This window comes from Solanum verrucosum, unplaced genomic scaffold (assembly GCF_900185275.1).
Source record: "Solanum verrucosum unplaced genomic scaffold, falcon-dt-bn FXZP01000060.1, whole genome shotgun sequence".
Classification (NCBI taxonomy): Eukaryota; Viridiplantae; Streptophyta; class Magnoliopsida; order Solanales; family Solanaceae; genus Solanum; species Solanum verrucosum.
In genome coordinates, this window is record NW_026020129.1 from 10,198,427 (window position 1) to 10,221,776 (window position 23,350).

Genomic DNA, 23,350 nt, shown 5'->3' on the forward strand with positions numbered 1-23,350 from the left:
AACTAAACATCATTATATTTCTTGGAATCTTTATTTGCTTATTCTTTAAATAAATAAAAATAAATTAAATAATAAAAATTATTGTATTGAGAAGATCACTAAATATTTTCAATTCTAATGCCTCATTGAGTGTTTATCAATATACTGTCCAAGGTATTTAAGAAAAAGACAATTAGCTAAATATCAATTACTTATTTAAAATGCCTTATTGACGATGATATTGTGTTAATCAATATGATTGACACAATGACAAGCTATATTTATACACAATCGATTGTATGGGTTGCTTTGTCGAAAAAATACGCTATATAGCTAAGTTAAAATTTTAATTTTATGAAGATATATATTTAAAAAGACATCGATATAAGTCTAAAATTGTCAATAATATCTGGAAATTACATGTGTAACTAAGACTGAAGTACAATGGGAGCCATGAACAAGTAATTTGTTTTAAAATCTCAAACTTGTATCAAAATTCTTATTTTAGCGGGAATTTTTTACACGCTATTTTTTTTTTCTTTTAAAATATGTCAAATACACATCACTTTTGCTAGGTACACACGAAATAAACACATAAAACTCATATAATCAATTTTAATTAATTTAGAATCAAAATATACTTGATATATTATTAGAATATATACTACCAAGAAATCGCTAATTTTCGATGAAATTCATTAAAATTTGACTCATCAATGACATTTTTTATGTTACTTTCTTCGAAAATATTTTATGGATAAGCTAAATTTTGATAGGACATTGTGATTTTCTGATAGTGATATTACATCACAAATCAGTGGGCAAGCTAAACTAGAGGATGATGACTCAAATCAATATAATAGCTTTACCCTACAAGTACCCTTCCTACCGAACTCTCCCTTTTACTAAGTAATTGTTTTTTTTCTATTTGGTGTTCGAATATTCAGTATTCGTATTAAAATTTGATTAATTCGAATTCGTATTAGTAAGACCCTATTGAGGATGAACACTCACTAATAATAAATTTTTTATATTCAAGGCTCAAATTCGAGATTTAATATTCAATATCCATATTAAAACTTGATTAATTTGAATTTGACCCTATTCAGAAATACTCACTAATAGTATTTTTTCTATTTCGAAGGCTCGAATTCGAAATCTTTATACCCCTGATCTAAACAAAACTAGTTAGTTCTTTCGGTTTTACCCTTTTTTTTACCCATTTAATTTTCAAAACTAGTATGATTCACTCTTTGGGTCCATATTTGATATTTTTTGACAATCAAGTCTATAACTAGTTAACTACTCACCTTTTTTATTTATTCAAAGTAAAAGAATATCTAATTATCTTGATTTAACACCATTAATGAACTTCTTTTTAAGCTCTAACACGTGTCAACTCATATCACCCATTAAAGTTGATTGACAATATATAGTTGAATCATAGTTTACACTTTACATTAACATATTCCCAATATAGCTAGAATGATGTTAGTCCGATAGTATTAACCTTTTCTTGTATTTTTTTTGTTCATCAATTGTTGGTATCATATGTGATTTGATTGTCGTATACGTTCTATTTCGTTGTTATTACTATTTTCATTTTCGTACTTCATTTTTCAAAATACTTTGAAATGTTTTATCTGAATTAAGATTTGTCAAAAACAATCTCTATTTTTATTAAATAGAGATGATGTATGCATAAAATATTTTATTCTTCTCATACCCTACCTACGAGGTTACATAAATTAAAGTTTTCTGTTCATGTTCATTTCATTGATCTATTTGGCCTAGCTAATTCAAGAATCTTTATTTTATAATTTTATATTTTTCCTGTCTCTAGTCAATGAAAGAACAAAATTATTATGTTGTATGTAAATTGAATAGATCTAATCTAGACCTATGTCCTAGAATGTACTACTCCTAAGTCCTAGGATATCTGTCAAGCAAAATTGATTGGTAACATTGATAAAAAAAAGTGAAAAAAATATGATTTAACATTTTTCTATCTTATATGTACAAAAATGTACAGATTTATATTTCACAATCAAAGTACTTGATATCCAACACTACATTTGCTTTTGCGTTACTCAGGGCGTCTTTTAATCCATAAGTCATTAAAGTCATCGCTTGAAGTTTCATATTTGTGTGACCCCATTTTTAAGAAAGAGTACGTATACATATATTTTTAAAAATAAAATTATATGTACTTCTAAATTTCTTTAAAACAAAAGGGTAAGAAGTAATTATTCAAAGTGGTTAATTTCCACTTTCATAAGAGAATGAAATGAATTGGGAATTTTTTCCTTATGTGGGAAAAGGAGATTGTACTTCCTTATTTATTTCTTAATAATTTGATTATGTATCATATATTCATCTTTTTTATTCTCTATTTTATTATTTTTGTTGTTAATATTGAATTCTCTCCTACAAAATTATTGCTTACAAGTTACAAAAGAACAAAATCAATTTTTTGGTGTCTTCTTCAAAATTTCAAGAAGTGTCACAAACATTATGTTGAGGCAACGCAACACTATTTTGGTATATTTATATCAACTTATCAAATTCTTGAGCTAGATTTTATAATTCTAACTTTATTTTATAGTTTTTCTTGAAAATTTGTAATTGTTGATATTCTTAGTTCATAAGTATATATATATTCTTGTTTTAGTTATTATTAAAATTTATTCAATTTAAATATTTCAACTAGAAAAAATGATTTCGATCTTACAAGAAAAGAGAGAAAGATTTTTTTTTGAAGAATTAAATAAATCTCAAAAAAGAGCACTTGATAGATTTTTAACAAATAATAAATTTTGAATCGAAAAATATGGGGGAACACTTCAAAAGAACAAGTCACTAATAGAGTTGAGTTAGATGATTATAATATCCAAGAAGAATATCTAGAAGAAGTTGGTGAAAAATGTGGCATAGTTTCTGATAATCAAGAACTCCTAAATAATTTAAATTGTTGCATCCCTAAAAATAAATGTGACAATTAAACTAAATAAATAAATATTAGGGCCCCTTCATAAAGTTTGACTTTAGAGCCCCAATCTTATTGACTCAACCATGACTTTAATCAATCCTGTGCATATGAATGTTGGCTAATATTTATGGATTTAATTTATATATACACTATGATAATTACTTACAAGTAAAAAATAATTGATTAACCTAAAGAGAAAAGACATAAAGTGACAACTGGAGTAGTTTCGAATTTTCAAAAAAACACTTTAACTATGTGAGTGTTCTATTACCCCACAAAAGTATTAAATACCTTTACAAACAGAACATTTTGAACCATTTTCTCATCTATGAACAAGTGCGTGATTCTTACCCTTTTTAATTAATAAATTTAATTTAAAAACAGATTAACTTGATCCGAATGTTTCATAAACAAAAATTCTTGGTAATACTTAAAAATAGAAAAACCCACAAAATTTTCCTTCAAACTTCCAATTTTTCATCAACAATCCACAAAATTCTAACTCAAATTTCTCAACCCACAAAAATCTAACTCAAATTCATCAACCCACTTCACAATTTTACTCCTTAGATCGATTAAATTGACTCAGAAATATCTAGCTATTGATCCTGCAATATACAACAATGACGGTTATTTCCCTTTTTCCCTCCGTGGAACAACTTTTCAATGTCACCATAGCTACCCAACTAGTTCTTCTTCTCCTATTACTGTTTCTCCAACTTTGTTATCAAATGACTTCTAATTAATTTTTTGGATTGAAAATTAAATCGAATTCTTATCTTTTTGAGCCGATTTCACCAGAGGGAGAGTGCTAGTTTTTCTGTTAAAACCTTCAACCAAAGGCTCTCTTGAATTTTGGGGAAGATGGTGCATTTAAAAATGAATTAATTAATTAATGGACAAAATAACTGAAAGGTGTCGCCTTTTAATTGGTTTTTGGAAGTAAAGTGATACATTCACGCGTTGTCATCATCGTGTTCACAAACATAGGGAGAAAATTGATCAAAATGATATATTTACAAAGATATTTAATACTTTTATGGGTAATAGGGCGCTTGCGTAGTTAAGGTGTCTTTTTAACAATTCGAAACAACTTTAGATGTCACTTTATGTCTTTTCTCAAACCTAAAATATAATATGGTATACCATGGTCCATGGAGTTGTCTACGTATTGTTGTTGCCAGGTTCATCTAACCCAACACTCTCGATATAAAGTATCAAATTATGTGTAAAATTTTACGAAAATTTAAATATATAGTATATAAATAAATATAAATTCATAGAATTTATATTCAAAACTTTTAGTTAAGAATGAAGATAGACTCATCCATCCCAGTCCCACTACACTCTTGGTGGTTAAATTAGACACTTGCTTCTCTCTATAGCCCCATTGCCAATTTGCCATTACGAACTGTTGTTTATCCATATTAAATTTCATAAATTTGAAATAAAATTTGGAGATTATTTTAAATATAAGCGTTTATTTATCAAATTAATCAATTTAAAATTCAAATATTATTCTTTTAATTTCAAATATCAATCAATTCATATCCAAACGCCACCAGGATTTCACTTAACTATTCTTGCTTTTTTGATGAGAATGACCTAATTACATTATTTGTACTAATTACCAATATAAAATTAAAAGGGAAACCACACTTATTTTTCAAGGACAAAAGGGCTAAATCTTTCTTTCTACTAAACACAAGTTAATTAATCCTTTTTTTCTTCCTTAATCCCTCTCAATACAATTTGTTTTTTAATGGAGAAATCTCCAAATTCATCTAGAGGTGTTAGCTATGGTGGAGGACAAAGTTCATTAGGTTATTTATTTGGTGATGATAAAAAACAGCAAAAAATTGATGAACCTCCACCTTCTCCAACTATTCTTGCACCTCCTTATGGAATTGATGATGATACAAATTATTCACAAAATAATTCTAATACTACTTCAATTACTTATCAAAGATCTCAAGGCCAAAATTCAGGAATTTTTATTACTGTGAGTATATATGATTTTATGTTTATGTACATAAATATAATTGTCCTTGGTTAATTAATTATCAAGAAAGAATGTACATTTTATTATGTTGAAAATAAAGAGAACTTAGATCTAGTGATTTCCATTGTTTTTTTAAAAAAAGTTATCAAGAAAGTTTGTTCATTTGATTTTTTTTTCCCTTTCATTTATTCATAGTTATCAAATTTATTGATTAGTAGCTTGAATATGTGGAGAATTTTCATGATTTTCATTTTTTTTATTGCCTCTGGTTAATTATTAATTATCAAGAAAGTATGTTTATGTTCATTTGATTTATTTCTCCTTTTTCCTTTCATTCATTCATATATAGTTCTCACTTCTCAGATCTATTTACTAGTAGCTTGAAAATATAGAGAATTCTAATAGAAAACATGGAATCAGCTATGAAATTTTTCGGTAATTTCTGGATAACTGTAGCTAAATAGCTCTTAGCTAATTGAATTTTCTTATAAGGCATCGCTAATCCATATCTAAATGAAATTAGCAAATTTTTGTCTAATTCCTTCTTTTCAAGAACTTTTAATGATTTTTCATTTTTAATTGATCTTGGTTAATAATCAATAATTTTGTTCATTTGATTTACTTCCTTTTCTACTCTTTTATTCATTTATAGTTCTCAGATTTATTTACTAGTAGCTTGAAAATATATAGAGAGGGCTTCTAATGATTTTCATTTTTATTTGTTTATTATCAAGAGTTTGTTCATTTGTTTCGTATAATGTTGATATGAGATAAGCTTAATTAGACCGACATGATCAGTAAGAATTTATATAGCCGACCCTAAAGGTTAATTATTTCTTCATGCACCTTTTCTTTTGTTCTTTCAATATTGATTCATATAATATAGTTGTTAATTATTATTTTTCTTTGTTTATTTAATTTAAAATTTTAATTTAGGGTCGCCCATCAACAAAGGTGAACTCAGTTCCAGGAGGAGATTCATCATTGGGCTATTTGTTTGGAGATAAGTCTTGATATTTCTTCATGATCTATCTAATTAACTTCTAAGCATGGCTGAAGTTTAATTAATTAGGGTTTGAATAATGGAGAAATTTCCAATTTCTCTATAGTTTCAATATTTATGTTTTGCCTATGGAAGGGAGCCTTGGAGCAACGATAAAGTCATCTTTGTGTGGCCTATAGGTCACGAGTTCGAGCTCATATGAAGATAGCAAAAAATGCTTGCATTAGGACAAACTTTCTACATCACACATGATAGTACTTTGTGCGATCGGGCTGTCCATCCCTTAAATTTGCATATAACTTGTATCTTGGAATTCCAATGTTTGTACTTGTGTGTGCTAGTATTAATTAGTAGTTTATTAATCTAAATTTGTGTGGTTGTGTGAGAAGTTAATTTGTGTATATTATATGATGAAGATCATCATGCAAGTTTGTTTAGGGTTTGTAAGGTTTTCAGTATAATGTATTTTATATATAGGTTGTAATGTAATAAAGAGGTCTTTGCTTTCTTTAATTGTTCTAAGTTTGTCATGATCCAAATTTGATTTGAAAAGAGCATTGAACAAATATTTTCCAAATATTAATTATAATATCCTCTTTCTTTTCATAGAATATTATAGTTTCCCCCCAATAATATTTGCTGGGGTCATTGCTTTTGTTTCTCTCTTTTTAGAATTAGAATATAAATGAGTTATTTTATGTTCCTTTTTTGTTGGCCACAATTAAAGAATGGATTATAGTTTCATGCTCTCAATTAAAAAAACTCAACATTTTCAGCACTGCCTCTGATGCAATTGGATACTTTCCTTATTAGTGGGGATATTGCTCTCCTTTGCTTGGACCAAACCCTACTTCCTCTCTCCCCACCAACCCCATTCTCTCGGTCATTGACAGAGTCATAATTTTATAAGGAAAATCAAGATATAAACTAAAGTAGTAAATATACGAAAAAGTTGAGGGAATTGATCAATATCTACGAATATAAGTATAATTTTTTGGTGTGGATGGTTCACGCCTAGCTGTGAGGCATGTGACCCGATGTGCACAAAGACGAATCTAAAATTTGAAGTTTATGAGTTTCCAATAATTACAAAATAAAACAAGAACTTTATTTTATGTGGCCAAAAGGAATTGAACCCTAATCAAGAGAGGTAACAAAACTTAAGCAAGTTTTATTCTATCGTTAGACCAGGAAACTACTTTCATGATTATTGTGTTCCCACACCTATTTCTTATATATTTTTATAGATTTCTCAATATAAATATATACATGGTCTGTGCAAAAGTTATTGGGTTCCTAGAAATCTGTTTCCACCACCCTAGCCTAGATCCCCCCCCCCCCCTTAGTATAATAATTAAACTTATCAGTGTATGATCAAAAAGTCACGAGTTCAAATTAAACACATCCATCAATATGCAAGATAATATCATCTAGTACACAATGTGGTTCAACCTTTCCCCAAATAAATCGAGCACAAAGCGAGAACGTAATGCAACAAACTATTTTTCTTCTTCTCTTAGCTATATTTTTGTATATAAAGAAGGGAAAAAAGCTAGTAATATTTTTCCAGTTATATATAGCAACTTCTTCAAGGAGTACTTTCTAGTACTATTCAGTTTTGTTTTCTACTTATTTTGCTTCTTATGGTAATTAAATTTATTGTTCCACCAGCCACTTATAAGCCCGTTATCATTATTATATACATAATATATATGAATTGATATTTTATAATAAGAACATCTTAAAACAACAAATTCCACTTGAAATGACTAATTAAAGCCTTGTTTTCAGTGGTCTAGACTCTAGACATTGTCATTTTTGTCATGTAGAATATATTATTTGATGGTGGTTGATTAATTATTTTCTGCATTAATAATCACATTTATTTTGTGATGCAAATTTCAAATTAATAACAAGTGGATCTTGACTAATTATGTATAATGTGGGACTAGGAGTTGATTAGATTAGAGATAACATTTGCATGGTTATAATTAAGGTTCAACATTATAATCATGTCGACTCCTTATTCAGACATGGGTGGGTTAAAGATTGACATGCTGCTTAATTCCTGCCCTACTTGTACTCTCCATTCTTAAAAGTTATACTTTCTTCGTTTTAATTTGTTTGTCTGATTTTGATTTGACACGAGTTTATGAAAATAAGTAGATTTTTTAATATTATGGTCTTTGGCTGAGCACCTCCACCATCAACTAGTTGGTTAAGGGTTCGAGTCACGTTGGAGGATAAGTGAGAATACTATTGATCCTCCTGATAGGGTGTGGGGAGAAACAATACATAAAATGTACAAAATGTTCTTTAATCTTATTGCCTTTTAAACATGTCACGTGGAAAGATAAAATTACAAAATTACAAAAAAAAAAGATTTTTTAAAAACTGACTAAAAAAAAAGCAACGAATTAAAACGAATAAAATAATAGAAGAATATCATTAACACTTTACAAATGTATACGTACTGACACTTCTGTATAGAGAAATTTTACATTATATGATCAATTTAGCTTGTTGAAGAGGCCACCTTTCTATTTTTCTACTAGTTATTTTGTCAGGAGCTTATTGTTTTAGTGAATTTAACTTAATGTGATTAAAATCCTAATACCCTGACAATGCGAATAACTTAAACTCATTTTGCGGACTGAATAACAACAAATTAAAGAATACTTTTAGGATGTCAATGTGCTTTTAACATGTAATAGCATGTTAGTTATCATTTATACGATACTTAACAATTAATTCATTTATAAAATGTACTTAAAAACTCCAAATAAATTATAAATTAAGAATAGAAATCATCCATATATGATATAAGTAAAGGTTTATATAAATAATTTCTTTAGCTTGTCACCTTTCCTATTAGGGAGTTCAAAAAGCTAGTGGGCTCATACAACCAATGGCCCATTTGGGCTAATAGGTTAGTGGGCTGATTTGTTATGGCCCATTTGGGCTAAAAGGCTAGTGGACTCATATTGTAGATGACCCATTAAATTTGGGCTGAAAAGCCACTAATCACACACCATAAAAAATGATCATTAGCGACAATTAATTAACAACAATAGCTTAATTACCGCTAAATATGTATTTTTAGTGGCACTTAGCACTCTTTGTATATGTCCCTAAAACTTTTAGCGACATTGGTTCTAATGACACTTAACTAATGCCGGTAAAGACTTTAACACTCTTTATTAATGTGTATATTTATTACCACTAAAAGTTGTTTTTTGTTGTAGTGACAGGTCATGACAAACCTAATCCACTGGCAAGTAATAACGAATGAATTGCCGAGTAAATAGATCAAATCTGACCATATCTATTACTCTATGGCGATATGATCTCGACACGCTCCTACCACTCCGGGGTATTGGCAAGCTACTTTTTAGTTTTATGATTAAAAAATAATTCTATCATGGTTTCAATTAGAGTTGTCAATATGAATCAGTCCAATCAATTATATCGTGGAGATGAATACAACTTTAGACATAAAATTCAAAAATTGTAGGCTATATTTCTCCTCAATTACTACTGGTTGTATAATGTATCTGATCTTCACGTGTTAAGTACGAAGTTGTAGGTGAGATTTAAAATTTTAAAAAATAAAAAATCAATCAAGATAAATCAAGGCACAAATAGAATCTCTCGAAAATGACTTTTTCCCTTGAAAAAAAACGAATGTTTGCACAAGTAATTAAACAAAAATAAGTATATCATAAAAAACAAGTTAGTTAAATCATATTTTTTATATTGTTATTAATTACGTTAAAAAATATATTATATCAAGAAAGACAAATATAATTAATTACAATAACGAAACTTGAGGTGAGGTTTAGGTATTATCATTTGTCACTTTAGTTTACGGCTATAATAACTTTATATAGATAAAATTAGATTAAACTGAGTGAGTTTGTAAATACAAAATAAATATAAGTGACTTCAGTGAGCTGATCAAATTTGCTAAAATTGAATGACCATTTAAGTTATTCACTCTTCATTCACAAATTCATAACATGAAAAGAATGTATTCGTTTTTACTTTATACCAACTCAATAAATAAATTTAATTCTTACTAGTCGATATTGGTCATATGGACATGCAACGTGTCATTCCATCAAATATCCATAACACATTAGATAATTAAACCTCAAAACGAAATTTCTTTGTTGCTACGTCTTTAACTAATTACGTAGAGCTTAATTAAGACATTGCTTATAAGAACGTGCAAAATTCCATACCTCAAAGTTTCCACTTACTTACGATATTAGGAAATTTCTCCATAATTTGAGAATTAAGTGTGATTCTGCAGAGTTGCTTTTAGTTCTCAATTTTTTTTAAAAAAAAATTAGACGCAAAAAAATAGGGCTTAAACATGATATTTAGTCATTTAATTTGGCCATGTAGTGCTCAATCACCCCACCACTAGTCACTAATCATGGTCACAAATCCACCATCCCAATAGAATCAAGAATTCAAAGCAATTTATTTGAAGTGAGTGCGGTGTATATAATAAATATAATTTATATACGCTGATAATGTATGAAATTTTTTGTAGGACCTAAGTAATTTATTTTTATTGTAACAAATAAATTGTCTTATTTCTTAGGTTATTAGTTCAAGTTATAAACAGTTATCTTTTAAATTATGTGATAGCATAAAACATGTATATTATATATTATTATTATTAACATAAAATAAATTGTAATATAATTATCGACTATTGTTTTAGTGAATGACTATATAATATAAAATTTCAAAAAAGAAAAAAAAGTACCGTGACCCGTGACTAGTCCCCTCCTAATGTGGTAGATCATCCCCACATAACCATAACCCGTGATTTTAATTAATTGAATGTGGAGAGTAGTGCACTATTATTGGTGGGCAAAAAGGAACAAATGTATATATATTGTTTTGGTTTTTCACCTGCTCTTTAGAATTCATATTGGAGCTTCGACTAAATTTGAATCGCGTATTGTAAGATTTATTTGATGATACCAACATGATTTTCTTTATATCCAAAGCTCGAACTCAAAATCCCTGATTAAGAATGAAGTAGTCACACTACTTCGTCTTTCGAAATAAATTATTTGATGACACCAAATTTTGTGGTGGTGAAAATGAGTCACGGGATGAAGAATGGGAAGCAAAATCCGACAAAAAGAATCCTCAACTCGTTCATGCATGTGTAGACCACAAAGACCACAAACCAATGGTCAACTAAACATTTTTTTTAATATAATATTTATAAGTAGTTCAACAATTTCTAATATAGATAATATAATTTAGTGGTATGGTACCAAAATCCCCAACCTAAAATCATGATGGACATAACTTAGTGGTATATATATGGTGCAAGAAAAGTGAATGAGAGGTGGAGTTCCATGGAGTTACTATACTTTTATCACTTTAAAAAGTGGCAATTCTTTCCATAACTTCCCTTGTACCCATTAGCTTTCTACTTTCAAGCAATGTGATGGTGGGGGTGGGGTGGATTAGGGGGAAGACGAAACAAAATAGATAGGTCTCTATCGATGTGTCTGCTTCAGCAAGGATATTTTTAAAATTTTCTTTTGTTCTATTTTAATTATAGTGTACAATACCTCTCAGCTAGAATTTTTTTCATTCATGATGCTTGAACTCGAAACCCCTAGTTCAATAGCGGACTGAACAAAAATCTTTATTAAAGAAAGTCAAAATGTGAAATGTTAATATCAATGTATAGGATACAACACATATAGTCTATATATATAAAAAAAAAAATTATTTATACAACGTAGTTTTCCAACAAAATGATCATGTCAGTTGACATCCCTTTGATACATGTTGTTTTGTATCAATCTCGTGATTACGAGTGAAAGAATTTTATTCATTCCATCGCAATCTTACCTGATTAGTACGCTAGTTGAGTTCACGTGCTACATCTTTTAGCGTTTGTAAATTTCTCCCTAGCATGGGCTATTACCATATAAAATTAAAGAATGTCATGTGCATATGTAGCTAATTAGCTTAAAGAATTAATCCTATTAAATTTCCTAAAACTTAATTAGGCAATCTTTTTAATATTATCATTTTTTTTCTGGAGAGAACAAGCTACTTCAATCTTCTTTAAAGCTAAGCCTAAATGAGGCATCCCACTCTTGATCTTCAATTAGTATTAAAATTATTATTACTAGCTAGATAGATGCCAAAACAAGTAGTAAAAGAAAAGAAGAAAAATTACTCATATGGCTTGTTGGAATAATTTAATATTGCTTTGAATTTGGAATTCCATTGTGTAATTGTGAAACTAGAAGCATACGTCAACTTTAACAAACAAAATGGGCAGGTAATAACGTGTTGTTTTTGGCCTCAAGTCTTTTTTTATTTGGTAGGTCAATTTCACGTTTAGTGTCCGATCTATACGTATTGAGATCTGATTAAATTTAAATTTGTGCATCTCAAAATGCAATTTTAGAGGTAGTATTCCCAATATAATTTTTCCATTCTAAAAAACTCAAATTCAAAACCTCTATTAAGTTTATTTGGGTGTTTTTTAAAAATCAACATACCAGAGTGAAGAAGTTCAATTTGAAACTACAATTTCAGTAGAGAAAACTTGTGTGAATACTCAATTAACGTGTGTTATTTAATATGTAATAACAAATACTTAATAATAACTTTGCAGAAACATAAACAACAAAGTATAAAACAAACATACTAGGATCTGTAATAATAGAATGAAACAGAAAGGAAAAAATAGAGCCCATTAAATGCACAATGTCTCCTTAAGGAAATTATTCTCCTCTAGTACCCGAGGTTTAAAGGAATAAATCCTCTCAGGATAGAACGATTCTATTCAGCAATGTATTGATACAAAAATAATATTTAATTGTGCAGAAGAAGAAGTTCAGAATTTTCGTTGTTTTAAAATGAGACGAAATCCCTCTATTTATAGAAAACAAAAGATAATGTGAACAAATATTTATTGTGCCTTATCGGGAAGGTCACAACTCTTTGGAAAAGTTACAACCCTTCGGAAAGGGCACAACCTTTCATAAAAGTCACAACATTTTATAAAAGTCTCAACTCTTCATAAAAATCACAACTTTTCACAAAAGCCGCAATTTTTCGTAAAAGTCACAGCTCTTCATAAAAGTCACAACTTTTCATAAAAGTCACATCTTTTCATTAAATGGGAAGACTATTTTTGAAAATAAATAAATTTAAAAGGAAATTCTAGCTTGTGATGGCACCATGTAAGCGGGCCTAGGGTTCTCATTTATATAAATATATGATTTTAATATAAAAATTGTAATTAAACACATGCTAGTATAGTACCTATATTATATTATTTTACTCTTAATTTACTTCTGACCTTCTCGAACTCGATCCAAATTTAACTAACTTACGTCAAAATTGAACAACCAAAGCTACACATTATTCCTAAGGAGCATCATACTCTACTATTTAAAACTTGAAAGTAATGCAAATCAAAACAAAATGTCTAAGGTAAGTAATAAAGAACAGTAGTGGAGAATTGCAAAAAAGTCATCAGTCCAAAAATCTCCCACATTCCGCAGAACATTAGTTCAACTTCTCACCTAACACTTAATCGATAATGTCAGAGTCAGAATTATCACTGCTGAAATTCAAAATATAATAAAGTGATAAATAAACAAAGAAATTAATTAGGAGATTTAACATATAAGTACTATTTATACATATAAAAAAATAATTTTATATGGTTTAAAATTCTACACAATTTAAAATATATGGACGTTTACTTCAAATCAATAACAAAATTGGTGTGCATGTTTTCTCAATTATTTCTTGACTATGTTGAAGCACATTAATTTGATATAAACACAAAATTCAAATAAATTTTTTATTCTCGCATAAATGTTAGAACAAGTTTGAAATGTCATGTTAGTAGCAATAATAACAATAATATATTTAATGACATATCGGGATAGAATATACGCGAATTTTATCTCACATGTACCTTGCGGAGATGGAGAGACGTTTTATAAAAGTTAAAACGGTTTTGTATATATGTCTGACAAATCCGTGAAGCCCAACATACATAACAATGGAGTTTCCACTTAGTACTCTCACACACATTCAAGTAAATTCTCTCTCTCTCTTCCCTATTTCTCATTATTTACTAATTTTTTTTCTCATTTTAATTGAATTAATTTCTTCTGATAGGCAATTCGCCGAGTTTTATTACTCGCCGTGGTGATTCTAACGGCGTTCGGTAACGTTCACGGCCGGCATAAAGTACACAAATGGGAAACCGTCGAGTACTCCGCCATAAGTTGCAGAGCACACACTGCATCGTTGACGGATTTCGGCGGAATCGGCGACGGAACGACGTTGAATACTGACGCTTTTCGAACGGCGGTTGATCACCTGAGTCAGTTTCAATCGGACGGCGGTTCGATGCTGTATGTACCTGCCGGAAAATGGCTGACGGGGAGTTTCAATTTGACCAGCCATTTTACTCTGTATCTCGACAAAGACGCCGTTCTTCTCGCCTCTCAGGTAACTTTTTTTTTTTTTTGTGCATTTGCCTATTTCTCAATTTTGAATTTGTTATCAAATTTCGAAATGCATGAATTTTTCTTATGAACAATATTATCGCATAATGTATAATCCGTCCAATTTGTTTAAATTTGATCGATTAATTATCAACCAATTAAGCAGCTCAATTATTTTGACCCGGCTCATCTAAACGTTCAATGTTTAAGTTTGAATGGATTGATTATCCACCTACTTAGTGACTAAATTATTTTGACCCGGCTCATCTGAATGTTGAGCTGATTTGAACCAAATGTTTAGTCTAAGTTGACATATGAAACTCATTGAAAAAACATTTGAATTTAAAAAGGTTTTATTTGATAAATTATATAGAGTTATACTGAAAAGGAGGGATAAATATTTTATTAGTTTTATTTGATAATTAAGCAAATTATTAGGAAATAAAAGAAATTAAAGCTTAACAAGATTTGAGCGAGATTAATTATAATATATTGTTTAGCTTACATGATCAGCTCATTTCAGTCCAAGTAAACTTTAAGTAGGATCAGACAATAATTCATTCATTTTTAACCAAATAAAAATTTGGCTCAAATCGCGAATTTATCACTCCTAATTACGATTGATTGAAGGAGGAATTCTAATCTGGAATCTGGATAAAATAGTTTTGCAAAAAAGATGCAATAACATATCCAATTTAATTTTACGAGAACATGAGATAGTTCATTATTAAATATAGTTAGGTGTCAACGAAAAAAGTTTCATATGAATTTAATATCTGTACCTTATTTTCCAGTCCGTGAATGAAGGCAACCCACTGAGAATAGTACAAAAGTTGCACTACTTTAGCGGTGAGAATGTCTCTCAATTAATTAAGTCCAAATCCACCGTAACACTAACTCAATAATTGTCTCCTAAAATAAAATAAAAAATCAATCAGTGGATCTTATTAGCTAGGTATAAAAAAAATTAAAAGGCATTCCCATAAGAATAAGGTATACAAAGACTGAAATAAAAGGGAAAAAAAAACTTACTTTACTCTTATTTTATTCAAGTCTTGATACATAGAATTACTTGATACATGTACGGATAAAGCGTAGCAAGTATCCATTGAATTAGTCGAAATACATGTAGATTATAGCCCGAACCCATTTCAGGACGTGGAAAAGTTACAACCACTAATCTTAAGGAACAGTCAGTTTTTATCCAATTGTGCTGATGATTAAGCTGAATATACTTGTATTTTCAGAGTTATTCATCACGTTAACTCATTTTGTCCTGCCCCCAAGGCCTAGCTTGAGTGGCAAAAGGTGGAGGATTTGTGGCTTAGGTCACAGGTTCAAGCCCCACACCATGCAAAGCAAAGCCCGGTATTTAAGTGGAGAAGGGTAGAGGGGCGGGCCCATTATCCACCGAGTTTAGAAGGCTGTGTTGGTCCAAAGGGTGAATCACAGACCGATTTCTCGGTTAAAAAAAAAAACTCATTTTGTCCTTTTTCTATAACCTGAGGATCACATTTTAAGCGCTACCATATGGGGGGGGGGGGGGGGGGGGTCTTTCAGATTAATGTTGGTAGTATCTGGGGAAGGTGCAAGAATTTTCAGTATAATAACCCCAAATCCTGGTGCGACAAGCTAGCTCGACCGAGAAAGCATGCAGGGGTTTTCGAACCTAAGACCCCCATTTGGAAGATCCCAACTCTGCTACCCTTAAGTGTTAGTAGAAGATAATAAACATACAGGAAAATAATTGAGATATACATATGTTGATCCAAACACCACGTGAAAATATGAACCAACTCGGCCACCCTTATCCTGCTCTATCACTGATTTCCTGTTGTTCTTTAGGATGAAAATGATTATCCGGTGATTGCACCGTTGCCGTCCTACGGCCGAGGAAGGGATACAGACGGCGGTAGATTCATTAGTCTTGTTTTTGGATCCAACCTCACTGATGTTGTCATCACAGGTACTCTTATGATGTTTCATTTTATGCTACATTTTAGTTAAAAAAATCGTATGTCTGAATTCGCATCGAGAATTAGAATATTTGTTGCTGATACTCTAAATTCAAACAGGTGAAAATGGAACCATTGATGGGCAAGGGCAGCTATGGTGGGACAAATTCCACAATGGAGAACTAAAATTTACAAGGCCTTACCTAATAGAAATCATGTACTCTGATAATATTCAGATCTCCAGTCTAACTTTGATTAATTCTCCTTCATGGAATGTCCATCCTGTATATTGCAGGTAATCAAATTAATCTTGCTTTCACAAAGTTTAATATTATTTACTTCTAATTCAATAGTTACTGAGGATAAAAGTTAAATTTCTTTGTGAAATGCAGCAACATTATCATCCAAGGCATCACTATCCTTGCACCAGTCAGATCTCCAAATACTGATGGCATTAACCCTGGTAATCTTCCTTTAGTGTTTCAGTACGATGATGTTATGAAATGAGCTTAAATGAAGAAGTCGAGATTCATATAGCCGACCTAATAGCATGAAGTTGTTTTTTATTAAACTGAGTCTTACTTGCAGATTCTTGCATAAATACTAGAATAGAAGACTGTTACATTGTCTCCGGAGACGATTGTATTGCTGTTAAGAGTGGTTGGGACGAGTATGGAGTCGCCTTTGGGATGCCAACAAAGCAGCTAGCTATAAGGCGAATCACCTGCATTTCTCCAACCAGTGCAACAATTGCATTAGGCAGTGAGATGTCAGGAGGAATTCAAGATGTACGAGCAGAGGACATTGTAGCAATCAATACAGAATCAGCGGTTCGAATCAAGACTGCAGTAGGAAGAGGCGGATACGTGAAGGATATATATGTTAGAGGCGTGACAATGAAAACAATGAAATACGTATTCTGGATGACGGGAGATTATGGTTCTCATCCAGACAACAACTATGATCCCAACGCGTTACCTGTGATTGAAAACATCAATTACCGTGATATGGTTGCTGAGAACGTGACCATTGCAGCCAAGCTTGCAGGAATTTCTGGTGATCCGTTTACTGGAATCTGCATATCAAATGTCACAATAGAGATGGCGCCTAAAGCAAAGAAACTTTTCTGGAATTGTACAGATATTTCCGGGATCTCAAGCGGTGTGGTACCTCAGCCTTGTGATTTGTTGCCAGATCAAGGGACGGAGTACGCTTCACCCTGTAATTTTCCAACAGAGAGCTTACCAATTGATGATATGGAAATTCAGACGTGTTCCTGCAGGAAGAAAATATATAACTAATACATCAATGTAATAAGAATTTCTTCAGATGGAAGACGATATCATACCCACTTTAATTGTTCTGTTGCTTCACACCCCCGAACAGTCCATGAATATATACTGGCGATCCCTGTTCACTGTGGACGAGACATGCTAATATCTGTAACTGTTACATATATTGTGAATGCCATGAATTTATGCAGCCAATATTTCAAGATAAAGTAAAGAAAAAAGATTGTTGGTGAATGTGTGTTGAACCGTAACAAAGCTACTTCAGTGTTTTACAAGCATTCCTAGTCCACAATGTGGTAAAACTGAATAGTCATTAAACAATTTAACATATGAAAATAAGCATGTTTTACATCTCATATCACTAGGAGGAATAGCTTAATCTCCTAAACCAAGATATTGGTTTAATTCAGCTCTCTCCTCCGGCGAAACATAACTTACACAATGTACTTAAGGAAGAAAAATATGTCCTACATATGATACAGAATCCAGGACAATTCATCATATATTTTGTTCAACAAAGTCCGGGTAAAACTTCACGGACTCCCTCCAAATCAGTTCCTTGATCTTTTCTTCAGTGATTGAGGGCTCGTCGAAATCAACACTGAATGGCCTGGGACAAATCGGCTCATCATTGAGGTCATGAAGAGATGACAAAAATGGGTGACAAAGAGCCTCATCAACTGCACATAGAGCAAGAAAGCCGAACACACATGATGAACTATAAAGGAAAACATATCATGCAGAGGTTGAGGTCAGATTTTTTGGTGCTTTACCTGTAATCCGACGGGTTGGGTCAAAGACAAGCATCTTTTCAAGCAAATCGACAGCCAAAGGAGACATGCTGGGAAATCTTGCAGAAAATTGTTGCTTAGGATATTGAGGAAGCTGTCGGACATATCTTCGGGCATTATCACTTCTCAGAAATTGAAGGCTGACATCATCAGGTGAACCTAGTAGCTTCACGACAGAAGAAACACAGTTGAAGCTGGGAACGATAAGCTGATCAAATTGCTTCAGAAGCAGAAAATACAAGTCCCGTCTATACTGAAAGGCTGTTTTTAGTCAGACCTTTTCTTGAACCCGTTGTGAAAATATAAAATGATTTACTTATTCAATGAACATTTGAAAGCATTGTCTGCATGGAGTTACAGCATAGCAATGGCTATGACACTAATAATCACTTACTTACTCAATGAACATTTGAAAGCATTGTCTGCATGGAGTTACAGCACAGCACTGGCTATGACACTGGAAATCACTCTCAACTCCCAACTTCAGAGGGGAGCAATGATTCAATTTTAAAAGGAGGGGATAAGTGAAACAAAAGAGGAGGTTTTTTCAGGTCTCAATTTTCTAATACTAACTTTTAACGTTTCCACTTCAAGACATGCAGGTAGAATGTCAGCAGATCAATTTTTTAAAGCTTCCAAATGATTTTTTAAAAACAGGTTCTAGCTAAAGAATGTTGGAAATGTATTGCAAACCAAAGAAAGAATTGACATGACTTTTACCTCAGTAATGAGTCTCAGCTGCTGCACATAATCTTTTCCAGGAAACAAAGGTTCTCTTGTCATTATTTCACCAAGAATACAACCAACAGACCAAACATCAATTGCTCCAGTGTATTCTGAACAGTTAAGGAGCAATTCAGGTGCTCGATACCAGCGAGTAACAACATACTCAGTCATGAAATCTGTCTCAGAAGTTGTCCTTGCCAACCCAAAGTCTCCAATCTTGAGGTCGCAATTTGCATTTAGGAACAAATTGCTTGGCTTAAGATCACGATGTAAGACATTTGCTGAGTGTACATATTTCAGTCCACGTAATAGCTGATACATGAAGTACTGCAAAATTAAGTCAAATGTTATCCAACTATTAGAATCCAGATAAGGTAACAACAGCGTGCCAGAATAAACCTAGGAAAGAAAGCAGTATATTAGAATGCTTCCAGTGAAAGCTGGACCAACTTCTAGGATTTCCTCCATGCTATTAAGAGAAAATACTAAACAATAGTCTAGCTTGGCATGCAAGTCTGGCACCCCAGCAGGATTGATAACATTGTCAGGAGAACGGAAAAGATTGTTAGACTGACGAACTAACTCATTCACGCCTTTTCAATCTATTGCAGGAACTTAATCTTTAAGGATCTGATGACTAATAAATCCCATCCATATTTTATTTTTACAGAATAGTGCCACAGAGTAACAACTGTGTTGTAGTCATAGTATAAGCACAAATGGGGAAAACAGTAATAGCTTAGCACCCAAGGGTGTGGCCCAGACGTCAATGAAGCGAGTGAGAACCATGAGGTCTTAGGTTTCAAATCCCAGCAGAGACAAACAACACTAGGTGGTCTCTTCCCATTATTCCTAGCATTGGTGGATAGAGTTACTTGGTACCTGTTGTTGGTGGGAGGTGGCAGGTATACTGTGGAATTAGTCGAGGTGCGCGCAAGCTAGCCCAGACACCACAATTATCAAATAAAAAAAATAGTACATAGCTGCTCACCCTCTACTTTGATAAATTTCCCTAAACAGAACAATAAACACATAATAACATAAGATTTTCTCTCCATGATTTCGTTGATCTCATCCAAATTGATTAACTAGGAAATGGTGTTACAACAGCAGCTAGACTAGCTCAAGCAATATATGTGGGAGTTTGTTTCTAAATCCTACAACCCAGCTTTCCGATAAATCAACCATAACCTCATGTCAACCATTTGTAGAATCAAAATAGACAATAAAAGTACACATTTTACACAAATCATAAATATCTAATAACAGAATTGTCGAGAAAGAACAGAAACCTGGCAGTGATCATTTGTCAAAGGCTGTTCAGATCGAATAATCTGATGAAGATCTGTATCCATTAATTCAGAAACTATGTACACATCATTAAAAGCTTCTTTCTTTGGTGGCCTGATGAGGTCTTTGATTGCGACAATCTGAATATTTAACAAAACATTGAAATTACCACCAATGAAGCAATCAATCAAATTCATTCACATACTCATCACCATATAGGAGCACAATACACTTACGTTTTCGTGGTCCAAGTGCCGAAGTAGCTTAATTTCTCTCAATGTCCTCTTCGCATCAATTCTGTTATCAAATGCATTTCCTATTTTCTTAATCGCAACTTCCTCACGCGTCTCAGAATTTACAGCAGCACTAACCAATAGCAGAACATAACAAGCGATTACTCCATCATATAAAGCCCCAAAAATTTACTAATATGAGCAAAATTAATCAGTAGGAAGCGATTTCTGCTCTTTTTTCACATAATTTACCATTCAATTCACATAAATAGCATATCGAAAACAACTCTAATAGGTAAACAAAACTTCACCGGAAACCTACCATACAAGGCCGTAAGCGCCGCGTCCGATTGGACGAATTGGAGGAACGTATTTGCTGGAAACTTCAAATAAGCTGCCGTAAACATTGTAACGGACGTACTGACCACCGTGTATGAGAACTCCTCTGATATCACGACTGCCGGTACTTGAAGCTCCGCCGGTTTGATTAGCCATGACGACGGCGTCGCGGCAGTTAATACTGGTGGTGCAAAGCAGCCGGTAGAGGAAGTCGCCGGGTTCTAGCGGCGTTTGACGGAGGCTCGTCGGCGATTTATGGTGGTTTAAATATATTTTTCTGAATTTATACCATTGGACACGGCATTGAGAATTTGATAAATGCGTGAAGCTAGTAGGTGGACTAAACTTCAGCCTTCACTATACGGGGAAATGCAAAAATAACAGAAATTATTTTTAAAGGTGGTGTCAAAAATTTCACGAATTTCATATCTTAACTATGTTAGGCAGAGTTAGCCGAATGTATTTAGTTGCGAGTATTCTCTATTTTTTATTAAGAGTGATGTATTTATTACGATGAGGATGAGATAGAAAAAATTATCTCATGATTTGGATATTCCATAGGATTCATTATAGTATATATATAGATAGTGGGATAAATAATCTCCAGATTAATGAATAGTCTAATAATCCTAACTAAACGTAAGATTACATTTTATCTCAAAGTTATTAATATTTTTTATCCCTCCTATCAAACGAGTCTTAAATCTTTACATCCCGGTCAATAGTCAAGATTTTCTATAAACTCCATTGGGAAAAAAAAAGTTTAAGTCCTCTATTAAATTTGTTCTAAGTCATCTGTTTTTTTTTTTTTGTTCTTCTTTCTTGATGAATATTAAAAAAGAAATATAGTACTAAAAAAATACCAAAACGTTCAACATCCAAAACCTAATACGCGTGGATATATAACATAGAAATTTATAATTTTTTCTAATTTTTTTTATTAAATTAGATAAAGTAGTTGAAAATGAAATTGAATGAAGATTAATTCTTAGGTCAACTTGTTGGAAGTTCTATTCCAAAGACCAACTTGTACATATTTCCACCTACTGCTGAGTTTCTCTCAAGGAGTCAAAGTCTTGATGATTGTCTTCAAGTGTAGAACTAGAATCATCGTTCTTAATCAGATGTTTTGAATTTGAATTTAAATTTTAAATATCGAATCATAGTTTTTGAAAGTGTTTTATCTCATTAGGAGATATCTTGATACAAGTTCGGATTTAATTAGATTTCAATACAAATATCAAATACGTAATGAGAAATGAAAAAAGCTTGCTATCTGTATTTTTATTTATTTTTATTTTCCATTATGTGTTCGGTTATAGCATTGAGGCCAAACTAATTGATTCGGCCTCATTTGGAAAAAGCATTTCCTATCAATAATTTTTCCATATCCAGGACTCATACCTCAGGCTTCTGATCAAGAAAGAAACAACTTTATCCACAGTAGTGATGCTTGCTACCTCTAGCTAATTGCACTATAGCCTATGGGTAATGCTTTTGTAAGCAACCAACAAATGAAAAGTGAACTAGAATGATATAAGGAACTATCAGCAAAAGGTATGGTAGGGCAACAAGTTTCTTTGAGACTTGGTTAGAATTCAGAAGTCTCGAAGTTAAGTCTTGGAATAAAATTATATTTGGTAGAGCGATTTATTTTTAAAGTGAAATTTCTTTAACACAAATTCGGATATTTCTTTTATCTGCCTATGATAGTCTAAAGGTCTATAAATTGCAAGGGTAAAAAAAAGATAATAAAAATATATTTTTAAAAAATTATTTACTACTACTTTACTCCCAAAAAGAAACCATTTTTTTGGAATAATAAAGGGATAACTACAAAATGGCCCAAACTATTATTACTCAAGGCCCAAAAGAAAAAAAAACATTAAAATGGACCAGCCTGAGAGTTGGTCCAAATCAAACTGGACCTATTTTATTCTTAGTCCTTACTAAATATAGGATGCGTTGTATTCTTACTTATGTTTTCGAGATAATTTCATAAACCTCCTCATATTATATAGGTTAGGATTTTTTTTAAATTTGCAATATCAATGTTAAAAGAAGTGAATAAGATAGAATAAATCACTATAATAACAAGCGGTATCATTTTCAATATTTATACATAAAATATACTTTCATTTTGCTATTATCTAAATATACATATTTATATAAGAAAATTCGACGACGCTGTACTGTCCCGTGAAATTGCTTGAGTGACTTATATTT

At 31.6% G+C, this 23,350-nt stretch overlaps 3 protein-coding genes across 3 annotated transcripts; 2 read left to right on the top strand and 1 right to left on the bottom strand.

The window, feature by feature from the left end:
• Positions 1-4,718: 4,718 nt before the first annotated feature.
• Positions 4,719-6,550, top strand: LOC125826223 (protein SPIRAL1-like 5). Its single transcript, XM_049505545.1, has 2 exons — positions 4,719-4,970; positions 5,907-6,550. Exons 1-2 carry the CDS (start codon positions 4,731-4,733, stop codon positions 5,982-5,984), a joined length of 318 nt encoding a protein of 105 aa, XP_049361502.1. The 5' UTR covers positions 4,719-4,730; the 3' UTR covers positions 5,985-6,550.
• Positions 6,551-13,458: 6,908 nt separating this feature from the next.
• Positions 13,459-17,905, top strand: LOC125826749 (probable polygalacturonase). Its single transcript, XM_049506087.1, has 6 exons — positions 13,459-13,467; positions 14,167-14,502; positions 16,344-16,464; positions 16,574-16,748; positions 16,846-16,916; positions 17,042-17,905. Exons 1-6 carry the CDS (start codon positions 13,459-13,461, stop codon positions 17,752-17,754), a joined length of 1,425 nt encoding a protein of 474 aa, XP_049362044.1. The 3' UTR covers positions 17,755-17,905.
• A 134-nt stretch (positions 17,906-18,039) lies between these two features.
• LOC125826210 (mitogen-activated protein kinase homolog MMK2-like) lies at positions 18,040-21,472 on the bottom strand. Its single transcript, XM_049505532.1, has 6 exons — positions 21,108-21,472; positions 20,789-20,918; positions 20,555-20,692; positions 19,257-19,589; positions 18,519-18,702; positions 18,040-18,425 (listed from the first exon to the last, which is right to left on the bottom strand). The coding sequence occupies exons 1-6, from the start codon at positions 21,278-21,280 to the stop codon at positions 18,244-18,246; spliced, it is 1,140 nt and encodes a 379-aa protein (XP_049361489.1). The 5' UTR covers positions 21,281-21,472; the 3' UTR covers positions 18,040-18,243.
• Positions 21,473-23,350: the final 1,878 nt, after the last annotated feature.